The sequence below is a fragment of the Poecilia reticulata genome, chromosome 16 (genome assembly GCF_904066995.2).
Source record: "Poecilia reticulata chromosome 16, P_reticulata-male-v2, whole genome shotgun sequence".
Lineage (NCBI taxonomy): Eukaryota > Metazoa > Chordata > Actinopteri > Cyprinodontiformes > Poeciliidae > Poecilia > Poecilia reticulata.
In genome coordinates, this window is record NC_088845.1 from 32,893,772 (window position 1) to 32,917,593 (window position 23,822).

Consider the following 23,822-nt stretch of genomic DNA (forward strand, 5'->3'; position numbering starts at 1 on the left):
ATGACATTAGTCCTTCTAAATCCTCTCTGTAAACATATTCATAGCTGTAAACTTTTTGGAAAGCAGTTTTTAACCAAGTCATTTTTGTTTTTAAAGTAGTGAGAAAAATGTTGTGTTAGAAAATTCAAGAAGGTTTTCTGATGCATTGTCAATACATCAGAGTTTGTGTTTGTACGTATAGGACTGGGATAAAAACTAAACTTTCTAAAATTAATAATGTTTAATAACAATAATGCATTTACATGTTAAATCTTTTCAAGACACATAAGTACACTTAACAAGAAAACAAAACAAGGATACACTCAAAATGAAAACAGATGTAGAAGAAAAAAATTACAAACAAGAAATTACAAAAAAATTTTTGTTTGCATACATTTTGAGCTGTGATGTTAAAGTAGGAAGAAAGTCAATATTGTGAATATGTGAAGGCAAAGAGTTCCAGAGTTGGGGAGCAGATTGAGAAAAAACTCTGATCCCCAAACTGCTGAGCTGTTTTAATCAAAATGTGACATTACATTAGTTTCAGATACAAGTTCATTCTGTTTACATGTTATGGAATGTGATATGATGAATTACTCCTGGCCTTTTTTACCACCATGTATGTCACTGTGACATTTGCTCTGTCTGTATCAATTCAATATTCTCAAAAAACAAAGCAGTAATCACATTCTGCCCTCATCATAAAATAACTTACTTAAATAGTAACTTAAATAAGTTACTATTTCTTATTATGGATTTTTAAGGTAAAATAACCAAAATGTGGTGTTTTCTTGATAATAACTTGATAATAACTTTTAATCAGATCCAATTTTAAATTTTTATGTGAATATTGCATAAAATTGCATATCTGTTATAGAGGTTTTTATACTATGATGTTTGTGGAACCCAACAACAGCTGCATTTAATAATAATAATAATAATAATAATAATAATAATAATGATAAAACATTTCATTCAATGTGTCATTGATGCGGTAGATACACGTATTTGACTTAAAAAGTACTGATTGTAATCTTTTGTTGACATCTCTTCCTCAGCCATCATCCTGCCTTCATCACCAACAGGTCTTGCTCCACCTGCTGCAGGGCCTCCTCCACCAAACAAAGATTCTCAGCCTCGGTATGAAACTGAGTATATTTGCAAGGAGATGTAGTTAAAAACTGATGACTTTAACTGCATGTGGTGTTTGCTGTTAAAGGTACGACTGGTTTCAAACTGATGCAACTGTTCATCTGGCTGTTTATACCAAAAGAAAGGTAACGAAGGTTTAACTAAAATTAATCACTTGTTTAAAAGATGCAGAGAAATTCCAAACATTGCCTGAATTCTTAAGTTTCTGTAGTGAAGCTGTTGAAACCTTGTTGGGTATTAAAAGCCAGCTGCCAGACTAAGGCTGCCAGAAGATTCTGCAGTGACCCTGCAGAATCGGGTCACTGCAGCCTGAAGTGACCTGATTCCGACTTTTTTGATGTAATGCGACCTGAATCTGAACTTTTCATGACAGTCTGAACAACACAGGTCAGATTCTTTTTGAATGTGACCCAGGCCACTTGGTATCTGATATGTATCCAATTTAAATGTGACCTAACGCCATTCATCCGACTTGAACGTCACTGATACTCGACAAATGTCTCTCTTCTGCGACCTGATACGTGCGAGTGAGAAGAAAAACTACAACTATGGCGGATTGTAATGAGGATTAAATTGTTAATATGCTGACAACAACTTCAAATGTGTAAGCTATGCTCCACCGTTAGCATCCATGTTTACTTCGGCAAACACTGAGCACTTACTCGTTTTATGGCGGTTGGCAGAACACTGAGAACGTTTTTGCGCCCTCTACTGCGCATGCGGGACACTTTCCGATTGTTTGCCCGTTCAAACTGCAGAACACATACAGGTCGCATGTCACCGCTGGTAACGGCCATAGAAAAAAAATTTGATTTGACAAAAAATCGGAATTGGGTCACTTCATGCTGCAGTGTGAATGCTGCCTAATATGCTGTGTATGTCATGTTGTTTCTCTCAGATCCCCAGCTCAGGATGTGTGACCGTTGACCTCAAAATGGGAATTCTTCGATTGGAAGTTCTCCTTGGGAAACTGTCCTACATGATACACTTAGGTGAGCAGATTCAGAAAACAAGAAGTAGTTCTTGTTTTCTCTTTTCCCCTTACAGAATTAAAATACATTTACTTCCAATTGCATTAACATAATTTAGTGTAGCTTTAAATAGGTTCTAGGAGTTTGTTATTGATCTGGTGTAATTGAGCTGATACTGCCAACTAAAGAATTGAATCAGTTTTCTTCTTTGCTAGTTTCCACTTTGTAGATTTTAGTTAGAAGGTCCAGAAAAAAAATACTTCATTCAAACAATATATATTCCAGAAATACTTAAGGGAAATGGCAAACTTGCGAAACAAAATACTCAGTCATTAGACGTTTGTTTTGTAGAGGAAATGGTGCAGATTAGAGCTCGCCCGATAGAGGTTTTTAAGGCCCATGCTGATGCCCTTTATTTTGACATCAGTCTAATCAATCACCAATATGTGCTGCCGATACTTTTGGGCTGATTCTTAAAACTGATTTTTTTCTTCTTCCATTTACATAATAAAAAAAATGACATTATAATAACAAATTTCAAAAAAGGAACATTTATTTCCTCCTACAAAGAGTCAGACAGAAATAAACAGATCTCAGAAAAAATAAGAAATCTGAATAGACAAAATATAAGACTAGAGGTGAGAAAAAGGAAAAAAGTACTAGAGAAAATAAATACATGTATGGTTTAAAAAAGTGATAGAAAAAACTACAGAATATGAAAAAAATGAAATGTCACAATAAGTAAAAATATCACCTTAAATAAATCATGAATATTAAAAAAAGAAAAGCATAATTGAAAAAGAAAACTAATAAAGCTTGGTGGAAACAAAGAAAAATGAAAGAATAGTCATAATATCACATTAATAGTTATAGATAGTTATAAACAAGTTACTTTATCATATTGTATGTTTCCAAATAAGCATTTTCAGAAAAGGACTCAAACCATCCAGCTGATTAAGCTACACAATCACCAGCAGCCTCAGCTCTATCAACAAGCTTTGAAAAAGTAGAAATACGAAACATGTTTAAATACGAACATACATAACACCTTGGATGTAAATATCTCTCTGAAAGGAAAATGCATGAATAGCGTTTCCCATGATGGCACAAATGACAGGAACATATACATAGTGGTCTGCACAAGGCAAATCTTTCAGAGGACCTAACGTACGCATATTTCCAAGTGTCGACTCATTTAAGCGCAATGTCATACTGAACTCGTCTTCATCACCACTGATAAAATTTTTAACCAGCTGCGCATATTGCTAAATCCAAATGACAAAAACATTCAGAATAGAGACCTTTTGTAATGGAAACACAGCTTGTCTGTCTGTCCAGAATAGCGGTTCTCAACGTGGGCAGTACCGCCCCCCAGGGGGCGTTCAGAGGACGGCAGGCGCTGGCGGACATTTTTACAAAAGGGGGGCGCTGGGTTGCCTTTGGGGGGCGTTTGGTCGAATGTAAACTTTACACCTTAAATGCACAACAATGCCAGTTTAGACTTTGAGCAACTTGGTAAAACTGTATTGTGTAATATTAAACCATGCTTGGCTGCAACTGTATCGATCAGCTCTTCTTGTCTTCAGTGTTTGTTAGCTTCTGTTAGCTTCTTGGTGCAGCTCAGTTCTCCTGCTACTGGTAGCTAAAATCATGATACCCTCACTGTGTATCCCTCTGAAAAATGAACCCATTTAAATCAAGAAATCAAGAAATCCCTCCATGGGTGAAACCTCGATAGAGAGCGTTCATTTTATAGCGTTAACACCGGAGCTGTAAGTGGACCGGTATGAAACGAGGGTGATAGAACAACACAGCACTTTAAAATTTCAATAACCAGAATGCAGAAATTGTTTCTGTTGTTTTAAAAGGTTTATGTCAGTCAGCCTTTTCCCCATCGATACGTTTCCCGACCGCCCTGCATCTTAGGGGCTTTAAAAAAAAAAACTTTCACGTTGCGCAAAACTCTGAAACAGGAGAAGCGGGACATAAAACGGAGTGACGAACTAGACGTGAATTATGGCATAAAAACAGAGAATCCGACGTTGAACAGTGAAAAAATCAACACATGATGTGAAAAACATGACGATTAGGCGGCGCAGCAGGTGATAAGATTACTGATGGTCAATAAACTATCAAATAAATGTAGCAACAGGAAAGAAACTAAAGTGGACATAGCAATAAACCAAGAGAGGATACTACTAATCAAATACTAATCAAATGAAACTAAATGGAAATGAATGAAGAACAAAATGCAAGAATAAACTAAGAAACTGAAGTTTCTTAGTTTACTGGTATGGCAAGACCTTTCAAGCAATAATTAATACAGAGGACTGTATGGCAAGAATAAACAGACAGTATTTCCACATAAAAGGTAAAATAATATTGTTGAAATGTTATGGGTTTGTTGAGACCATATCTAGTACTGAGAATAAATATATCTTACAGACCATAACAGTAAATAACTTATCACTTATTTATGTTTTTAAATAGATTTGATATATTTATTTCTTCAATATTATTTTTCATGTCAGTGTTAATGTCATGAGGCTGATGACTCCATGACACTTTCAATTTGACTCATTAGGATTTGATTAAGAACCAGATTTGTTCTTTGTAATTTCTGTCCAGTAAAACTATTAATCTATAAATCAATAGACAGGTTTATATAAAGATATAATCCATGTTTCTGTCTCATATTTGTATGGCATTATAAAAGGACCTGGAACTTTAGTTTTTCCACTGAAAGCTCTGGTTTGCACAATAAATGCCATGTGGGTGAAGTTTTATGGATGATACTCTGATGTCCCATTCTCCTGAAGGCAGCACAGAGCTGCACCACCAGAAACTGACAGAAACACTGAAGAGAAGAAGAGTTATGATTAATGTAGTTACAGTTCTATCCATGTTTTAATGTTGCAGAGCTCAGTCGTTTTGCAAATAGTTCAAAGTTTAAACTGGCATGTTGAACATCTTTTATCTGGTCATTTTGTGCCAGATTTAACAACTACAAAATGGCACAAAATAAGAATATTTTTTTCCACTCTGATTGGCTGCTGCAAGGCCTACCGATTTTAACTTGAATGTTCATTGCATTTTTCGTAGACGCCTGTGAAAATAATTTCTATTCCTATTACTTTTTTGTTCTCTGGGAAATTATTTTTGATAATAAATACAGAAACAAGCATAAAAATCAAAACATCTACAATAGTGATAGTAATATTAATGATAAAATAATAGTCAGTGCAAAGTAGCCTGCAAATTCTTTGGTGGGGGGCGGAGAGGGACCTGGATAAAGGCTAGGGAGGCGCTGGCCCAAAAAAGGTTGAGAAACACTGTTCTAGAAGGTTGTGAGGGATGGATGGCTGTAGATCGATCCATCTATTTGTCACACCCTTTTAACCAGGTTGTGTGGGGGCCTATTGGGGCCAAGCTTTCTGCTGATATTTTACATATGAAATAAAAAAGGTAATTTCTTATATGTATTAAAGGGTTTTATTTGTTAAATGAGTTTCGCCTCTGTTAGACTGTCCCAGGGCAGATGTGGCCACAATATAGTAGCTTCCCATCATCAATGTGTGAATGTGAATGGATGTAGTCTACAGTGTTTGGGGGTCTAGACCAGATAAAACACTGTTCAAATAAAGGCCATTTAACCTTTTATTTCCTTTCAGATCTTGCTCATGAAGTTGAGGAAAACGTTTCTGGTAAGAAAAGAGTATTTCAATACATGATGCTGCTGATTTTCCAAATCAGTTGGGTTTTTATTTTTTACACTTTTGGTTGAAGACAAAAATCAAATATTTGAAAAATTCATCAGTTTCAAGTAAAAATGTTTTTAGTTTTTAACTGGTCTCTTTTAACCGCGTTGCTTTGGATTATTCTTCCAAATTAAGTCAGTGTTAGGCCGTTGTCAAGCTCTACATAGCTGAGCTTTATGTAACAAGAAGTGAATAAGCTTGTTTTCTGTGTGTTTTCCATCTCACTTTGGGGATGTGTCTGAATGGCATGTTCCTAATTGTAAACTTTGGTTATCACCAACAGTTCATACTGCTTTCTCTGTGGGAAAGATCCAGGTCACCATAAACAAAAAAACTAGAGGACAATGGACAAGTCTTGGTCAACCGCTGGAATTTCATAACACATTTCTATGCAAAAAAAACAGAGGTGAGAATCTTAATGAGCTCTGTGACATGTCACTTTTTATGGCCCACTGAACAATGAATCCAGAGATGATCCTGATCATAGGTGTAGGAACCGGGGTGGACGGGGGGGACATACAGTATTCCCTCCAATATTGGAGAGAGTCACATTCATCCCCCCCAATAATTTCAACGCAGTTGCAAAGAATTTTAAAATCTTCCACTCGCTTGCTTTTATTTTGTTTCCCTTTGTTTTTTCTGGCTCTAGTGGCCTTTATTTAATAGTTAATTGACAGGAAAGTTAGTAATGAGAGATGGGGAAAGACATGCTGCAAAGGTCGCCAGGCCGGGAATTGTGCTGAACCCCTGCTCCACCACAGCACACCCTTCGTGCTTTTATTTTGAAGGCGCTCCACAGCGCGTTCAGCAGAGCGCCTTCTCCGTCCTCCCCCCTCCCCTCTCTGAACAGCTCAGAGTGCTTAAAGGCAGCAGGAAGTGAGTGAGAAGCTCCGTTTGAATGAGGTAAACGGCCTGTCCGAATGTTGCCTTGACTATCAGTTTACTTTCATAAATAGAACGAAATCTTTTTGATTAAGCCGTTTTATTTCTGGAACAGTCACATTTCCAAAGTTTTACTGCTAACTTTGTTAGCTACTCCAGCCACAATGTTTTATTTAATCAGAATGAGCCTGAAACAGCAGCAAAATGAGCCTTTTTGTTATTTAAAGTGAGCAACACCTGATCATACTCAACCAGGTGTTGCTCACTTGGTTGAGTATACCATGAGTATACCATACTCAACCATATTTTAAATATTATAATAAAATAATATTTTTTTTATTATAAAATAAAAATCATATTATTTTATAATATATTTTATATTTTATAAAATGTATTATTTTATATTAGATATTTAGGAGAATGATGCTGAAGAAAGACAAAGAAGCTCTGGTGAGATCTTTAGTTTATTAAGATATGTATTAACTGGTTTTAATTTTTAAATAAGCTAAACTATTTTAGCGGAGCAGGTCAGGGAGAGCCAGGTGAAGTTTCAAGATGTGAACATATAACAATTATATTAATTATAATAGAACCAGAAAGAAGAACAGGTGAGGATTGATGTTAGGTTGATTTATTTCAACATTTCAATATTGTTTTCATTATTTCTACACTATAAGGGTAATGGTTAGGAGACATGAAAAGAAAAGGACTTGAGGAAAGGTTTAAAAATAAGTAAGTGAAAATGTTTGCTACCCAGTAAATAGTTGAGATGTATAATGTTGTGAGGGTTCTTGCATAAACCAGCCAGAGACGCTGAATGGAATCCAAAAATAATCTTAATTTATTACAAAAAAGTTCAAAAATAATTAAACAATGAAGAACTGGGCCCAAAAACTGAAGTCAACATAACAAACTCCAACGCAGGTAGTAGCACAAAGAACTCAAGCACAAAACTGACCTAACAAACAAGACATGAGGGGAACTTAAATAGTGGCTGATCAGACCACTGCTGACACACAAGGGGCAATTAAACATACAAAAACTTAAACAAATACTAATCAGTACAGTACCAAATCTTTAAATTAAACAAACATTAGAATGAAACTACCAAATAGAAGAAACATTAAAGAAATGATCAAATTAAATTAAAGAAAACCAAATGTCCTTGTCCCCTGGCAAACAAATGGAATGACTCGCTGAGGAAGTTTGCCTGCCATATAAGGATGTCAATTAGCTGGAGCTCTTCTGTGACCCTCCAGCAGCAGCTCCAAAGGAAACTGGCAACTCAAAACAAATTAATTTGTTGCATTTACAAAAATATAAAGAACTGACATCTAAATTTAACTAAATGTGTGCACTGCAAATAGTTAACTAAAAAGTCAGGCTAATGAAAATAATTTTCAAAAATAAAAATCTAAACTATTCACTAATTAATGTCTAAATTAATGTTAAGGACGAACAAAACAAACAGTTACCATTCAGGTCTGTGTGACAGGGTCAGCTGTCACAAATGTATACATCTGAAAATTGTTAAGTTGTTTAAATTCTCATTCTGTATGATAAAAACATACTTTTTATATTTAGTTAATTCACATTCTGGTCCTGTACATTACTGCAGGGTCTGCTGTAAATCCATGAATCCATGCAGGGACATCGGGCTGCAGAGAGTCAGAGTGAGGCAGAGACAGAAACGCATATCAGTAGATATTTTAGTTAAATGTTTGTGACTGAAAATGTCAGGGGAAAAAAAATTAGGCTTTTTGCCTCAGTATTTTTCATGGCTCATGTTTGGTAAGTTACTAAATGTAGGGCTGGAAAGTGAGCCCTAACAGTGAGGAGCTAAGGTGTCTCTTAGATGTGAAAAGTATCATTTTTATTTATTTTGTAGATCAAACTGTTGCACTGATTTAGAGAGTTGTTCAACAGTTTGTTGGTCAAACTGATGCATTGAGTTTAAAACTGCTGAGTCCTATTTTATGAGCAGTTTTTTTACTTTGGTTTTACAAAGAGGCACAAACCATTTCAATTGTCAGTCAACTTATATCATTGCATTTTGACCAATAATCAAATGTCTTTTGACCAATAAAATATATCAGAATCTGGTGACCTGTATGTACTACCAGAGTATTTAGCTTGTTAGCTGTAAGGCAAATGCTAAAGTGAGTGTTCATCCTAGAATGACAGTCATTACACGTGGATGCATAACTTTAATCTGATTATTGGATTGTAAATAGTAACATGTTAGAATACTTGTTACTGAAACAAGGGGCCAGATTAGAGTAACGCGTTACTGACGTGTTGATGGCACAATAGTTTGACATTTCTGCTCAAGCTATTTACTGATCTGTCAGGTTTCCGATATACGTCCCCCCCAATGGCAGACTCCTTCCTACGCCCTTGATCCTGATGATATTTGCCTTTCATTACACCGTTGAGTGTAATGAATTATAGTCAAAATTTAGTCAGCTGAGAACCAGAAGATGGTTTTTGTAGTCAAAACCAGGATTTCATCTTACACATTCAGCATCACTGGTTTCCTAATAAAACTTTATTGATTTCTTTTTTACTCTCTCTCTTTCCAACTATTTCCTCAAGGGCCCTTCTATCGGGACTGTACACTGGTGTCTAAAATGGAGGTGACTCATAATACACATGTTTTCAGACTGCAGCTTCCTGGAGGGACAGTCATGCATGTGGCTGTTGGAAAACATGTCTACCTCAAAGCTATCATTGAAGGTAGTTAACAACAAACCTGAGTGTTGGTCATGTTCACAGATGAAGATGATCTGCTTAGAGAAATCTCCATAAGTGTCACTAAATGTAAATGTTTGTTTTAAGTGAACTAATACATTATTATTTATATAATAAAAAAATCTAAGTCTAAGGTCAGTTAAATTATTCATGGCTTTGGCAAATGTGTTGATTAACAGAAATTGTTAGAATACTCGACGACATGTACTTATATTTCCAGGTACTGAGATAGTGAGGCCATACACTCCAGTGGATCAGAATCTGGTTCCAGTTTCCTCACCTTCCTCACATGAATCAGACCTCTACCTCATGATTAAAATCTATCCCAATGGAGTTTTCACCCCATATCTGAACAGCCTGCAGATGGGTATGTCACAGCCAGGTCAAACAATGAGGCGATGTGTTTGTGTGTCTATCTCATCTTGTCTTTACTGAACCTGCATGTGTCCTCTAATTAGATTTTAGTATATCTGAGGACATCTCAGGCCTTCCTTGAAAGCAAACATTGACTCATTATGATGAACAGTTTCTCCTCAGAGCCATTTAGAAAATCTGCTCCTTGAACCACTTCCTCCTTACAATATTTGAACAGATGAAGAGAGCCTCTTATATTGATCACTGCATGTGAAAAGTAGGTCAACATCAAACGAAACAACAATAACAACTATTAGAAAGTTTTCCTTTCAGTAGTTAGTAATAATAATAATAATAATAATAATTCTAGTTTTAAAAATGTTCTGTAAAGGTTTATACTTTGTTGCTGTTTGATATTTGATCGCTGTTGCCAATCAGTTTTACTTTGGGGTGTATTATGAATGGGTTTTCTGATTTCCAAGGTGAAAATATCTCCGTCAGTGGTCCAGAGGGTACCTTCAGCCTCCGCCTACTTCGTGATGTCACACACCTCTATCTGTTGGCAGGAGGCACAGGATTCACGCCAATGGTTCGCCTCATCAGCCTGGCTCTACGAGAAGTTGACACAATCAGGTGGGAACAAATAAGTTTACTCCTTTATTACGTCAGAAAACATGACTGATGGACGATAATGGCCCCACAGACATGAATACGTAGACGCCTCATAGAACGGGTGGGCCATTGCTGCGTTATGTCACAGCGTCCGCCATATTGAATGTTTCTTATCTGCCAGTAAACCTAATACAAGTAAATGGGCCGAACTTCACAAAGTACCATTCTACAAAGTATTTTAAGTTAATACCTTAAGTTAATACCATTGACACATTCTCTCACACACACTAATATATTTGGTAATCAAAAAAAGCACTAAAGAGAGCATTTCTAACTTTTGATGTGATTATTTAATTATTTTGGGGAATTTCTGAATAAAGAGCACAATGTTTTTATTTGATAGAAATTATTCTGATAAATAGTTTTTATATTGACATAGATGAACAGACAAACACTTTTACAGTGTTTTATTAAAGCACATATTTACATGATTCCATAATTTAATGTACATTTAATGTTTCAAGACAAGGTAAGGTAATTTTATTTATATAGCACATTTTCAGCAGCAAGGCAATTCAAAGTGCTTTGCATGAGTTAAAAGGAAATACAAACAAAATAACAAACCAAAGGAAAGAAAAAAGAGGAAAAAAAACTAATCTAATGTTATTCTAAAACATGTAAACTAAGTGCTCCTGTTCAGGGTTGCTAAGTATCTAATTCCATTTCTAACTAGTGAGTACTCTACAGTTTCTAATAAAATACGCTAAAGTGTGACTGATCTTATTCCTTTTCTGGGTTAAAGTGAGTACTCCACAATTCTAAGTTTGTTCTAAATCCTTTTCTGGGTTAAAAGTAATATAAACTAAGCAGTGACTGTTCCTGTTAAGTATTTCTGGATTCCAAGTTTGTAGTTATTCTAATTTTAATTCTGATTCCATTTCTGGGCTGTATAATATTGATCTAAATAGTGCATACTCCACAATTTCTGATATTACTAATAAACTAAAATAATCCTTTTCTGGGTTAAATAGTGAGTACTCCACCATAAAACAGAAAAGAGGAAAGGACACATTAGGGCAGATGGCAACATTCAGACAAAACAAAGGGCAAAACAAAGACACGAGTGAAGGCGGTGACATCACAGGGCCATGAAGCCACGTTGCTTCGCAACTCCATGGATACAGGAGGGGGTAAGGAGGGAAGAGCGTTGTGTTTACATATCTTCAAGGAGATTAGAAATATGTAGTCCTCCCAAGGTCACACGGGGAAAGCCAATGCAGAAACAGAATGTCTTAGGTCGGGAAGATTATACATTTCAATCTTCCCTAAAGTCTCTCCGATACATCCCAGTTCCCAATCATCCAAATTAGTTTGGTCGTTCCACTGAACCGAAACTAGCAACTTCTCCAAGATCGATTCCATCCCGTTAGTGAGTTTTAGAGTCCTCGTCTCTGTTCACATCAACAGTCTGAGTGTTCGCCAGTTCGGCCAAATCCATCACAAATTTGTTGATAATCCAGGAATCCACAAGCTCCAAACGGCAGAAATCCTGTTATCGTGAATAAATCCAGGGTGAATCCCTGGATTTATTGTCCTGCGGGGACACAGGACAATAAATAAGAGGGCTCGATTGTGCCCAGACTTCTGATTGAAAATTTGATCAATTGCATTGACAGATCGGTTGACCCAGATCCATAATTTGTAGATTTGGATAATGTGCAAAGAAAGGCTCCAAAAATATAGAAAAAGATAGGACAACAACGGAGCAAGCAGGGCAGGCAGGGGCAGGGAGGGAGTAGAGGAAAATAGCGTCCGCTCGAGAGCAAGAGAGAAAAAAGAAAGAATAGGGAAAAAAAGTATTTTCTTGTATTTATTTTTTTATATTTTATTGATAAATGACTTGATTCATTAAAGTCATTGTCAGACGACAATGAATTTGATGATAAATCTGTCATTGTCAAATATTAAACTACATATTTTTCTTACTTTTTTCTGAAAAAAAAATGATTACAGTATATCTCAAGAGTATATGTCACTCTTTGATATAGACAGCAAAGAGTGAAAAAGTTCTAACACAGTAAATTATTTTTATTTCATTATATAAGCTGTATTAATTCTCTAACACTTCAGATTGTAATATTTAAAAATACACACAAAAAATGAAAGAATAAAAGTGTGCAATACAACACAAATTTATTTATACTGGGAACACTGGCCACTGGCCTTCAGTCTGCTGGTCAAACTGGGAGAAGTCCAGTGAGATGTCCTGGTACACAGGCTAAAGGATCAAAGAGAAATTATCCAAAAGTGTAGTAGAAAATACATATCTGATTCCTTAACATTCAGAAAACAGACATTTTCAGCATTTTGGAGCTCTGACTCAAAATGAGTCAATCCCCTGGTCTTTAATGCACTTCCCCTCCAACAGCGGTTTCTTATCAGCTCTCTCTCATTAGAAAACACAGTATGAAAACGTTAGCTATGCTAACATTGGCATTACCTTTCACAGTACCAATGCCAATGAATCCAGTTTGTATTGTAAAACGGTTGACAAGTCCGCGCAGTACATGACTTGGGGAACTCTGATCGCTCTACCGCCACATACAAGATGGCAGCGACATAACGTAGGACTCGGCACTCAATGAGGCGTCTACGTATTCATGTCTATGAATGGCCCTACAAAGCAGCAAAGGTTTGATTTTCAACTAGAACTCTTGTTGCTGTCTGCTGTTGCTGAAACCTTTTATCATTTGCTCCGTGTGTGTCGGGTTAATGACGCGCACCGCTATGAACTAGGTGAATCTGTGGGAGAAAGGCCTGTAGGTCAAAATATGTAATTTGAATAATCTGCGTTATGTAATATTAACATGTTAAAATTTTCAGATTAATGTATGTTAATGCATGCATATTAATATCTGCTTCTTGAAAGCAACACTCCAAGTATGTTTTTGATGAGGGTCTAATATTATAACATGATCTAAAGCTCAAAAAAGTCAATTTTACATAATACTGCCCCCTTAAAACATCTGTTTTTTGGTCTGTGATATTGTAATGTCCCAAGACATTAAATTGTGTTTTTTCTTTACCTAACTATAATCATTAAAATTCTAAAACATAAAACTTTGAAATATTTGCTCTGTAAAGTGACAATTTCACTTTCTGAGATGACTTGCAAAAAATATTGCATTTTACACAACATTCAGACTTTTCCAAATGTACTAGTATTTTGTTTTGCTGTTGACAGATATTACGAAAGATCACTTAAATATGTGTTCACAGGACAACAAAGCTGCTGTTTTTCAACAAACAGGAGGAAGACATACTGTGGCGCTGCCAACTGGATGATCTGGCAGCTAATGATGAACGGTAAAACAGTGGTGATGTTTTTATAAAATGTTCTTTCTGGAGAACGCATTGATAGGTGGTTGTGGGAAATGAGTATAAGAATCTGTAAAAGTTTCAGTTGGTTTTGTTTTGACATGGAGTCAATATACTCTCCAAACTGTAATCTGACACAGTTTTGGAACACTGATTGTCTTTGTTACTAAGCTAGAAAGCAGCTATTTTCCCTTGTTCCCCTGCTTTCTTCAGACAGTCATGGTGTTGTGTTGTGTTGTGACCATGCTACGTTGGTCAGGTTTCAGGTGGAGCACATCCTGTCTGAGCCCTCTGCCAGCTGGACCGGCAGGAAGGGTCGGGTGGATGAGACCCTGCTGAACGACCTTCTTATCAGGCCACATGGATCAAAATGCTACGTTGGTGTGTGTGGGCCATCTGCCTTCACAGAGCAAACATTAGGGTATGGAATATTAACCATTAAGATAAATAATAGTTCCTCAGTATTATCCAAATAACTAATGACTAAAGTCACTGACAAATGCTTTGGCTGTTTCTTCTTGTTTTTTAGTATTAAAATTAAAATATTTCATACGTTTCAATTGTTTTTATATAAAAAATTATTTTATGTACACCAACATTTTTGCATGTGCATGTATGTCAGAGCTGCTTAGTTCTCAACCACACCTCTTTGGTTCTGCTATTCCAGCTGAATGCTCTTAAAACAGTCTTGTGATCTCATCAGACTGATCTGAAAAGAAAGATTTGTTGTTGCATAACTATTTCTGTACTATGATTTGAAAGGAGTCTTTTTAAACACAAAGTGACAGTATCCTTTGAAACCACCAATGTATGCACATTTTGAGTTTATTATCAAATAATAAACTCATTTCTATAAATCTCCATTTATAGAAATGGAGATTTCCTTATAGACACATTCATTCTTATTGAGTAGTGATACACTTGAAGTGTGATACACTTTGTGTAGATCTTTGACATTATGTTCCATAAATATGGAACACATTTGGAATGGAATGGAATATATTGGAATGGAATGGAATGGAGTATATTGAAATATATTCATGTTTGTGGTTGTGACAAAATATGGAAAAGTTCAAGGAGCATGAATACTTTTGCAGGCCACTGTCAGCAAATAATATGTTGAAGAACATAATGTGTGCATCAATATTAAGCTGTGGTGTGTTTGCACTGAGGGGTTTTCGCCTTCTTTGTTGGTTTCTCAGATTGTTGAAGCAGCTTTGCTTCAGTGAGGAGGAATGCCACGCTTTCAAGGGCTGATGAGCCCTTCTACCTGAAGAGACGGAGGACAAAAAGCCTTTTATTTAAAGCTGTGTTAATAAAAAGAAATCATGCATTTCTATGCACCAAAGACACATGTCTGCAACCACCACATGTGGTTGGCCAGTTCCACTATGCCTGGCCAGTGGAACATGGACACTTCTCAGGGATGGAACACACTGACATGATAGGACAGACTGAAGGTTCCTGCAACATATGAAGAAAAACCAATTCCTTCACAGCTGCTGATTTTTCACCAGATCTTCAAGTTACTCTTTGTGTTTACTGACTGGGGTTAGATTTTTTTTGTCAAGTTTATTTTGAGAATTACTATTTTAATAAAAGTGAGTATGCGCCAGTGAGAAGCTGCTCAGTTTGTGCATTATAATAAAGTTATAAAACAGTTTGATCACCATAAAAGTAAAACTTTGTGTCAGCTACATTTGACACAAACTATCAGTCAAATAGAATGGAGCTCTGGGTGACATCCTCTTTGAATAATCAAAGCTTTAGATGACACACCATCAGCTAGAACTTTTAGAACGTTTAGTCTTCAGTGTGAACGCACCTTATAATAAAAGTTTCAGAACCATTTGACAGGTTTTATACTTATTCCAATATGTATCAGCATGAGCTTGGTCGACCATGTCCACCGTCATTTAAAACGGATGGGCAAGGGGAGTTACAGCAAAGTGGGAAAAACTGCTTGATCTCAGCAATGAACGTTCGAATTGTACCGTTTGTAATAAAACTTCTAAACTACACCTCTTTGGTTCTGCTATTCCAGCTGAATGCTCTGGAAACAGTCTTGTGATCTCATCAGATTGATCTGTAAAGGAAGATTTGTGGTTGCATAATTATGTCTAACTATCTTTGTAAGTGTAAAAACAATGTATTTAAAACATGACAGTATGGCATGATTGAATGGAGTTAGATCAAAGGTCTAACTCCTTTGAGTTAGACCTTTGACTGTCACTGAGATAAAGTAACTTTATCTCAGTGACAGAAGAGAAAAATTGAGCAATTATGTTAATTTTCTTTCAACACAGAATACTGAAAAAAGGTTTTCAACTAGAACATGTTGTACATCACATGTTTCAGTGTGAAAAACTGCTTAATTTCAGCAAAAGAAGCAGAAAATGGGGATTTATGAAACTGATACTTCACTGGAGTGTTACAAAGTTTAATTTAGATCTTTTACTTATTAAGCACTTAATAGACAAGCATATGTCTAATTGTATTGAAGACATGGTATTCAACAATTTTCAGCACGGAAAAAACACTTTACCTTGGGTGATAATTCACCAAAAACAGTCTCAACTAACATGGTGATCTGCAGTGCGCACTTCTGCGAGGTTTACAACGAAAGACAAAATGAAGAAATGACTAAATCAGGCTGAAATCTAGCCTTTGGCAGTGCCACGGATTTATGGGTAGCACAGACAAACAGAACACCTGCTTGTTTCAGCGCTATCAGCTGATCCCTGTGGCCAAGTTGTTGCGCTCGGCAGAGTATAAAAAGTATCTCAACAATGAAGAAAAAGATTACTTTTTTAGTCAACATTGTTGAAGATACTCTTCTGGCAAAGTAAAATAAGGTAATGAAATAAAATTATTGAAAATTATTTAAAATATAAAAATAAAACAATGAGAGGAGTAACCGCAACAGGCTGCATACACGTGCGCATTATAATTATTTTTTAAAATAAATATTAAATTGGATACAAAAACCTGAAAATGCCTGTCTGTTAGAAGCACTGAGCTGAGAACAGAACAGATTCTATGTGCTGGCTAACATTACAGTGCAAACTCTGCAAGGTGAAGTTTCCATGGTCTCTATAGGAGACGGGCTGTGTGCCCAGGTTCAAGAGCGGGGAGGACAGCGCCCTGTTTCTGCAGATGTCTCAGGATGTCCAGTATGGAGTCCAGCTCTGAGCGGAAAGCATCCAGTTCTCTGCTCTTGTCCTGAGCCAGGCGCCGCCACCGCTCCACTTCTGACTGCAGGTCAGCTGTTGACATCTGAAATGTTTCGGCAACAACCTGCAAAGACAGGTCACATCCAGACCTTCAGCTAATATCTGCATGTATTGGAACTATGTTTCTGTATCTGTATCCTGACAGATGCTTTTGACTTTAGAAATAACAGGAACAAAGCACGGTCTCAGTGCATTTTTTTCTCTCAGGTGTGTTGCCTGTCCTGGCAGCTTGGAGCGCCAGCAGAGAAACAAGTCAGCATCTACTAGATAAAGTGTGTGTCGTACCTGCTGCAGCTCCTCCTCTCTATGCTCATGTCTGAGCTCCATGCTAATGATCTTCCTCTCCAGACTGCACAGAAGTTTTACCTCAGAGCTCTGAGCTTCTTTAGCTTCCTTCAGCTCCTGCAGCAGCCTGGTTAACTAAGCATGAGCAGAACATTGGAGTAAGCATAGAGTAAGTAAGGAGATGAAGTCCTGATGCTGACACAGCAGACGTTAGAATCATTCCCTCATTACAGATGAACGTATGCCCAGTTCAGGTTTATTACAGCCCTAAAGAAGTAAAAAAAATCTAACACTGATCCAAGCATCTACTGTTGTGTACAGTAGATTCTGGGTACTCTGTAGTACATCTACAAGATGGTCAAGATAGTCTTGAAGTTATTATTTTGTGTATTCCATTTCACTTGATCATAATTTGTTAATTGATTTGATCATTTACTTATAATTACATGGCATAGAAAAAGGGGCTGTTCATGAGATATTTGACTATAAGGTTGAACAATAGTTAAGAATTTCCATAATAAATTATTGATCACAATTATCAAGAATTACACAAGCCAAACACAAAACGATGCAGGTCCTGATTTCCAACAATAATTGGTAATCAATACACATTGGCAATACACATACACATACTGGCAGTATTTTGACAATATAGTGTATTTTCATGTTTGCTGTATTTTTTTTTATATTTACATTGGTTTTCTATTTGCCACTCTTCCACTTTTATTCTCTTCTATTTGCCACATTTTCTCATAAGTCAAGGCTCACATGCTTTGACTCACATACGAGCTTAAGTGACATCTCGTTCCTAATCTACAGGGTTCAATATGGCGTTGGTAAACCCTTTGTAGCTAGAACAGCTTCAGCTGTTCTGGGAAGACTGTCCACAAGGTTTAGGAGAATTTATGGTGATTTTTGACCATTCTTCCAAAAGCACATTTGCGAGGTCACAAACTGATGTTGGACAAGAAGGTCTGGCTCTCAGTCTCCTCTCTAATTCATCACAAAGGTTGAGGTCAGGAATGTGTGCAGGCCAGTCAAGCTCATCCACACCAGACTCTGTGCACCAGAGCACAAAGCAACAAGGTTGCTTTGAACATCTGATTCCGATAAAGACATTCATTCATGACAGTCATGTTGGAAGAGGAACATGACTGTTCCTCTTGGAACTGTTGGAAGAGTCATGGTGTTTCATTGCTTAGGTGCTTGATTTTATACGCCTGTGGCCATAGAAGTGATGGAACATCTGATTCCGATCATTTGGATGTGTGATCAAATACTTTTAAGAATATAGTGTAGGAATATAGTGAACACACAAATCCCTCAATAAAAGAAATAAGCTACTGTGCGGCTACATATTTTGAATATGCGCAAAGTTTTTACCTGCCATGAAAATGTGTGGCAGCCACGCAAACATGTTTTGTGGAGATACTGCAGCGTGTTCCGCAGATGTCCAAAGCTGGTAAAGGAACAAAACTGCAGAGAGAACTGCTGCTAAATGTGGCTTTACAAGGTGCTGACTACAAATGGACAGAAAATACTGAGATCATTAACTGTAGAAAATATTAAAAACCAATGAAAATACATTAAGGTTGGTGAGGATCGTGAAATGGAATAAGTACTATTTTTAAAGCACTATTTTAAAAGTGTATTGAGGAGCATTGGACAGGTAGAACCTGTAGAAACAAGCTGCTCACCTGCTTCTGTAAAACTTCTTCTCTGCGCCTGGAGATGGAGAGAGCCTCTTTACATTTCTGCAGCTCCTTCAGCTGCTGCTGCAGGTGTTTCATTGCTACCTGAGAGAAGACGGAGAGCAGAAGCAATGGAATAGATTTTCACCTTGGAACTAACATTAGGCTGGTGAACCTGTACCTCCTGGCTGTTGAGCTTATTGCTCAGTTCTGCCACCTGGGAGGATGAGTGCTCCAGGGCATGGGTGGCTTGCAGACGCTCCAACACCCTGAGGTATTCAGCCTTCACACAGGAGAGCTGCTCTGCAAATTCTTCTTTCAGCCTGCAAAGTCCCATTCAACTGTGTTTAATCACAGTGGTGATCTGCATGTATTAAGCATGCATATGCACAAAAAAGGTGCGGCGCCATATTTTACAGGTGAAAGTTTGCGAAAATATACGCAAACGTTTGTGGACAATAAACTGCAAAGCACTAAAACTCACCACCACTCACTTTATTAGTATAAACCATTATCAACACTGAATACACTGAAATCTAACTCCATTCAGTTTTTTTTAGACCAAGAAACATCAAACCCATTGTTGTTTATGATTTTAAACATAAATGATGAAATTGAACCACATTTACGCTCAGACAATAACATGGCACACACAAAAAATAAATAAAAGCTCCCGGTGGACGCGGAGCAAGAAGGCAGCATAAGATCGAGCTCCCTTGTCGAAGAAACAACACGATTTGAATCAGACATGAAATAAGTGGAGGGCGTAAGCAGAGAAGCGTAAGGAAGAAAATGCCTGAAGAACACGACTCCGAATTTGAGCAAATGAAATAAGAAAGCGATGACTCGAAGCAGCTCCAGGCCCTGCTAGAGGGGCTAAACTCCATCACGATGGAAATAAGACTTCAAAAAGGAGGTGTTAAGAAAATAAATGTAAAATATGCTAGTTGTAAAAACTTAACCATGTGTTCAAAATTAATAAAATTAGATAAAATTAATTAATAAAATTAAGATAAAATTAATAGTGTTTTAAATAAGAACATTCGCTCCAAATTATATCCATGGTTCAATCAGCGTAATCTCTTATGTAGGACATATCTTTGAAACATATTACACTAAGTTGAATTAAAATAACTTGTAGTTCTTGATCATTTAAAACAGTTTCTCTGTGGACTGAGCAGGCATTCATTGGGGGTCGTGGCTGTGTGTGAGTTTAACTTTTTTAAAAATCTTGATAAGATTTAAACAGCTGATGTAAAACTGAATGCAACATAGAATATCTGTAAAACACAATCTAATTTGTAATCTCTCCAACTTGTTAACATGTCTTGATTGAAATAGCCTAATTATAGTTTTTGGATTAATAACTTATTCTGTCCTATTGACCTTTAAAGCTACAGCAGATCAGAAGATACAGCAGATTGCCTGCTAGATCTTCTGATCTGCCCTTTGTGTGGGAAAGAATCAGGAGAAGTTCCAGCTTTCACACTGATCTGTGAAAGGCCATAAAATGCTGCTTCCACTTTGTTTAGATAAAGGAGACAACTGGTGTTTGATCTTGAAAACAAATTGTAGAGAGTTTCTAACTTTTAAAGAGGGTCCGAGACAGCTCCTGGTAGGATACGCCTTATTTGAATAAATTAATGTGAAGAATACGCCTTTAATATAAAAAAATTGTGCACGTGAGGAACAAACTAGATTTGCTTTTGTAACTCTCCAAACTCTTTGCCTTTCTCTCTTTTTTTCTTTCTCTTCCTTTCTTTTTTTCTATGTGTTTCAGGTAAATGAATGTCTGTTTTAGTTTGTTTGAAGTGGCTGTGTTGTCAATGTGATTTTATACTTTTAAATGTTAGAATAAACTCTGAAAATGTATGACGGGGAGCGTTGACTGTCATCTCTATGTGGCTTTTATTCCCACGCTAGGGCGCTTAAGCACCTGCCCCTTTTGCTCCTTGCTCCCAAATACCCTTTTGGTCAATTTTTATTTTTATTTTTTTTGGTATTATTATTTCCTAAGCCCTCTTCTGACACATAACATGTACTAAAATTATTAGTTTTTTTGTTGGGGTTTTGTTGTACAACATAAGCCGGTCACCTTGTTACCTTTGACCTTTTGCCTGTGACGCAATTGCCTCTCGCAGAGTGAGATAAAGCGGCTAACTGCGATGCTCAACGTAGGGAACGTTCCAGATTACAGAACAGTTTTTGGTAAATAAAAAAAAAAAAAGTTTTTGGTGAATAAAGTGGAGTAGACTTGCTACTTGTCAGTATCGTTTCTGCTTCAGCACAGAGTAGCGGTTTAAGCAGAGAGGCCTCTGCGTCTGCCTTTCTCCAAAAGACACAATCTAATTTGTAATCCCGCTCAGTAGAGCGGGATAGTGATAGGTGCACTTAATTTTATTGTCATGTAGCATGGGGTACTGGTTTTGATTTGGTCTTGGGTTCGGTGGTCTAGACTACAACTCTGCTACGTGGCTCCTTGGTTCCATGTCCTCCTCTGCTAGTTAGATTTCTTTCAAAATAAATGTGTGTCAAAAAAAGTGAAGTTCATGTTATGTTAGGACAGGAGATAAGATGTTTCCATCCCTGAAATTATGATGCATAGAATCACATATCTAAGTCTAAACTATGTTACAGAGTAAACTCAATAAAAACAGGCTTTATCTGTGGCATTGTTCATTAAAATGGCACATTACTGATGTATTAAAATTAAATACGATTGGTACACTTAATGATAGTAGTGATTAGGCAATGCATTCAGCGAGTACTTTTACTTTTAATACTTAAGTATTTTTAAAAGCCAGTACTTTTTTACTTTTACTTAAGTAAAATGTTAATGTGGTACTTTGACTTTTACTTAAGTACATTTTTGTCTGTGTATTTGTACTTTTACTTAAGTAAATTTTTTGAGTACTTTCTCCACCACTGACAGCAGTCATTCTTCAGTATTGCTTATGCAATAGGGGGAACATCGCCTGTCCAAAACCGATCATCTCCATAATGGATATATGTCCAATGTTCTAATTTTCTTTGCTGCATAATGTACATTTCATTTATTCTAGCGTTAGGTAAATGTATCTTGAAGGAGAATAGCACTTTAAAAAAGGACATTAATTTAGAATTAAAACTAACTCACCCTGAATTACCATAATAGATATCGATGTATGTAACAAAAGTGTCATTAATGAAGGGGAAAAAACTCAACTCAGACTTTAAGTTCAGGGTCTGTTTCGGAGAGTATGCAGTTAAATTTTTTCGCCAATTATTCAATGAAAAACTAACCTCAGTTAAGTAAAATAAAATTGTAATCAAAACTTTTGGAATTGTAATGATTTCTTTTTTTAAAACAAAAAGTTTTGTTAAACATTTTTTTATTTTTATTAAATAACTCATTTTTGTCTTGTGAACTTAAAACGTTATTTGCCAAACATAAACTTTTATTTGCACACATCCGAAATCTTTTGTTGCGATTTTGGGCCCTGCCCACGATGACATATCACAAGCAAAACTTTGAGTCATAAACAAAAACATAGAATAGCAAGAAAAGATTTATGACAAGCGCAAACAAGTTTGCTTTGCAAAAAAAAATTTCACTTCAAGAGACAAAACTGTGTGATTTTAATTTTTTAAAATGTTTTTTTTAAGCAAAACTCAGTAGGCTTTTCTCATGGTGACATGCATTAACAATTCAATGTTTGCTTTTGTTTTTTTTCTTCTTTCTGCAGTTCCACGTTAAAGTTTGATGCAGCTCTGCTTTCCTGAATGGACCATCTTCATCTCCACTGCAAGTGTAGCAAACAGGCAGCTCTTTTTTTTTTATAGATAACATTGTGCCCATTTTTATAGTTTTAATAGTGTAATTCTGTAAAGACAAAATATGTCTGGTGGTCTAGCTCTGATTTACATATCTTGCTAAATTGCTGGTTTGAGTATTGCAATACTTTCCTATAACAAAATAGACCTGCAGAAAGAAATTACTAATAAAATATTAGTAATTTGTATGCTTTATATAGAGATTTTCCTTAGCTTTGATTGTACATGCCACAATCTTGTAATTTATCATTGTTTATTAAACTCTGAAAGCTGTGTGGCTTTGTTAATATTCTGTCCTAGAATGCGGTTAGATGTGGCCTTTTTCCTTTTGAGCACCTGCCCCTTTAGTGGTCTCTGCACGGCCCTGATGACTTGGGCAGCTTACTACTGTATATAAAGTACTCGTGGACAATTTTTTTTTATCATTACACATACACATTTGTAGAATACGGAACAAATCGCGTCCCGTAATGTTTATTCATGGCTGTTTTCACATTTATTGCGTTGTTCATATTAGTCTCGATATTTTCAGTTTTCTGGAGCGCAACGCGAAGCTCGTAGTCATCCGCAGGTAATATGAATGACGTCAAGCTTCTTCACAAAGACACAGCGGACGGATCATCCAGGAAATGATGGACAGGGAGAGCCTGACTAAAACTAACTGGATGTCAGACAAATTCTGGGTTTTATGTCTGCTTATTTGCAAGGCCAAAAACCGCAACCCGCACCTCATTAAATCTGCAAGCGACTTTAGAAAAAAAAAAAAAACAACAAACATGCCCAAAGCTGCTTATAATAATGGGACTTGGCGAGTGAAACTCAAAATAGTTCCTGTATTATCAGCAACAAAATGCGCATCTCCCTCCTCCCTCCATTGTTTATGTTTCTGTCGCTGTTGATAACTGTTGCGTAGAAACGGTAGTCACTCCCTAAGATGCGTAGAAGAAATAAAATTAAATGACA

General features: G+C 36.5%; 2 protein-coding genes across 16 annotated transcripts in view; one reads left to right on the forward strand and one right to left on the reverse strand.

The window, feature by feature from the left end:
• cyb5r4 (cytochrome b5 reductase 4) overlaps positions 1-23,133 on the forward strand; it is a 34,560-nt gene extending 11,427 nt beyond the window's left edge. For 3 of the 4 annotated variants that reach the window (XM_008432859.3, XM_008432860.3, XM_008432862.3), the window contains exons 6-16: positions 1,038-1,119; positions 1,199-1,256; positions 2,030-2,123; positions 5,774-5,806; positions 6,144-6,266; positions 9,338-9,478; positions 9,714-9,860; positions 10,330-10,480; positions 13,739-13,825; positions 14,097-14,258; positions 15,040-15,858. In XM_008432859.3, the coding sequence (XP_008431081.2) occupies positions 1,038-1,119; positions 1,199-1,256; positions 2,030-2,123; positions 5,774-5,806; positions 6,144-6,266; positions 9,338-9,478; positions 9,714-9,860; positions 10,330-10,480; positions 13,739-13,825; positions 14,097-14,258; positions 15,040-15,094 (1,133 nt within the window). In that variant the 3' untranslated portion in view covers positions 15,095-15,858. Of the gene's footprint in view, positions 1-1,037; positions 1,120-1,198; positions 1,257-2,029; positions 2,124-5,773; positions 5,807-6,143; positions 6,267-9,337; positions 9,479-9,713; positions 9,861-10,329; positions 10,481-13,738; positions 13,826-14,096; positions 14,259-15,039; positions 15,859-22,771 lie in introns of those variants that run through there. The other variant, XM_081597539.1, reaches the window with a different exon arrangement.
• The window catches only part of cep162 (centrosomal protein 162), a 57,729-nt gene continuing 50,168 nt past the window's right edge, over positions 16,262-23,822 (reverse strand). For 9 of the 12 annotated variants that reach the window (XM_081597535.1, XM_081597537.1, XM_081597534.1 and 6 more), the window contains 4 exons: positions 19,228-19,369; positions 19,053-19,151; positions 17,356-17,490; positions 16,262-17,134 (listed from right to left, as the gene is read on the reverse strand). In XM_081597535.1, the coding sequence (XP_081453661.1) occupies positions 16,931-17,134; positions 17,356-17,490; positions 19,053-19,151; positions 19,228-19,369 (580 nt within the window). In that variant the 3' untranslated portion in view covers positions 16,262-16,930. Of the gene's footprint in view, positions 17,491-19,052; positions 19,152-19,227; positions 19,370-23,822 lie in introns of those variants that run through there. The other 3 variants (XM_081597529.1, XM_081597536.1, XM_081597538.1) reach the window with 3 other exon arrangements.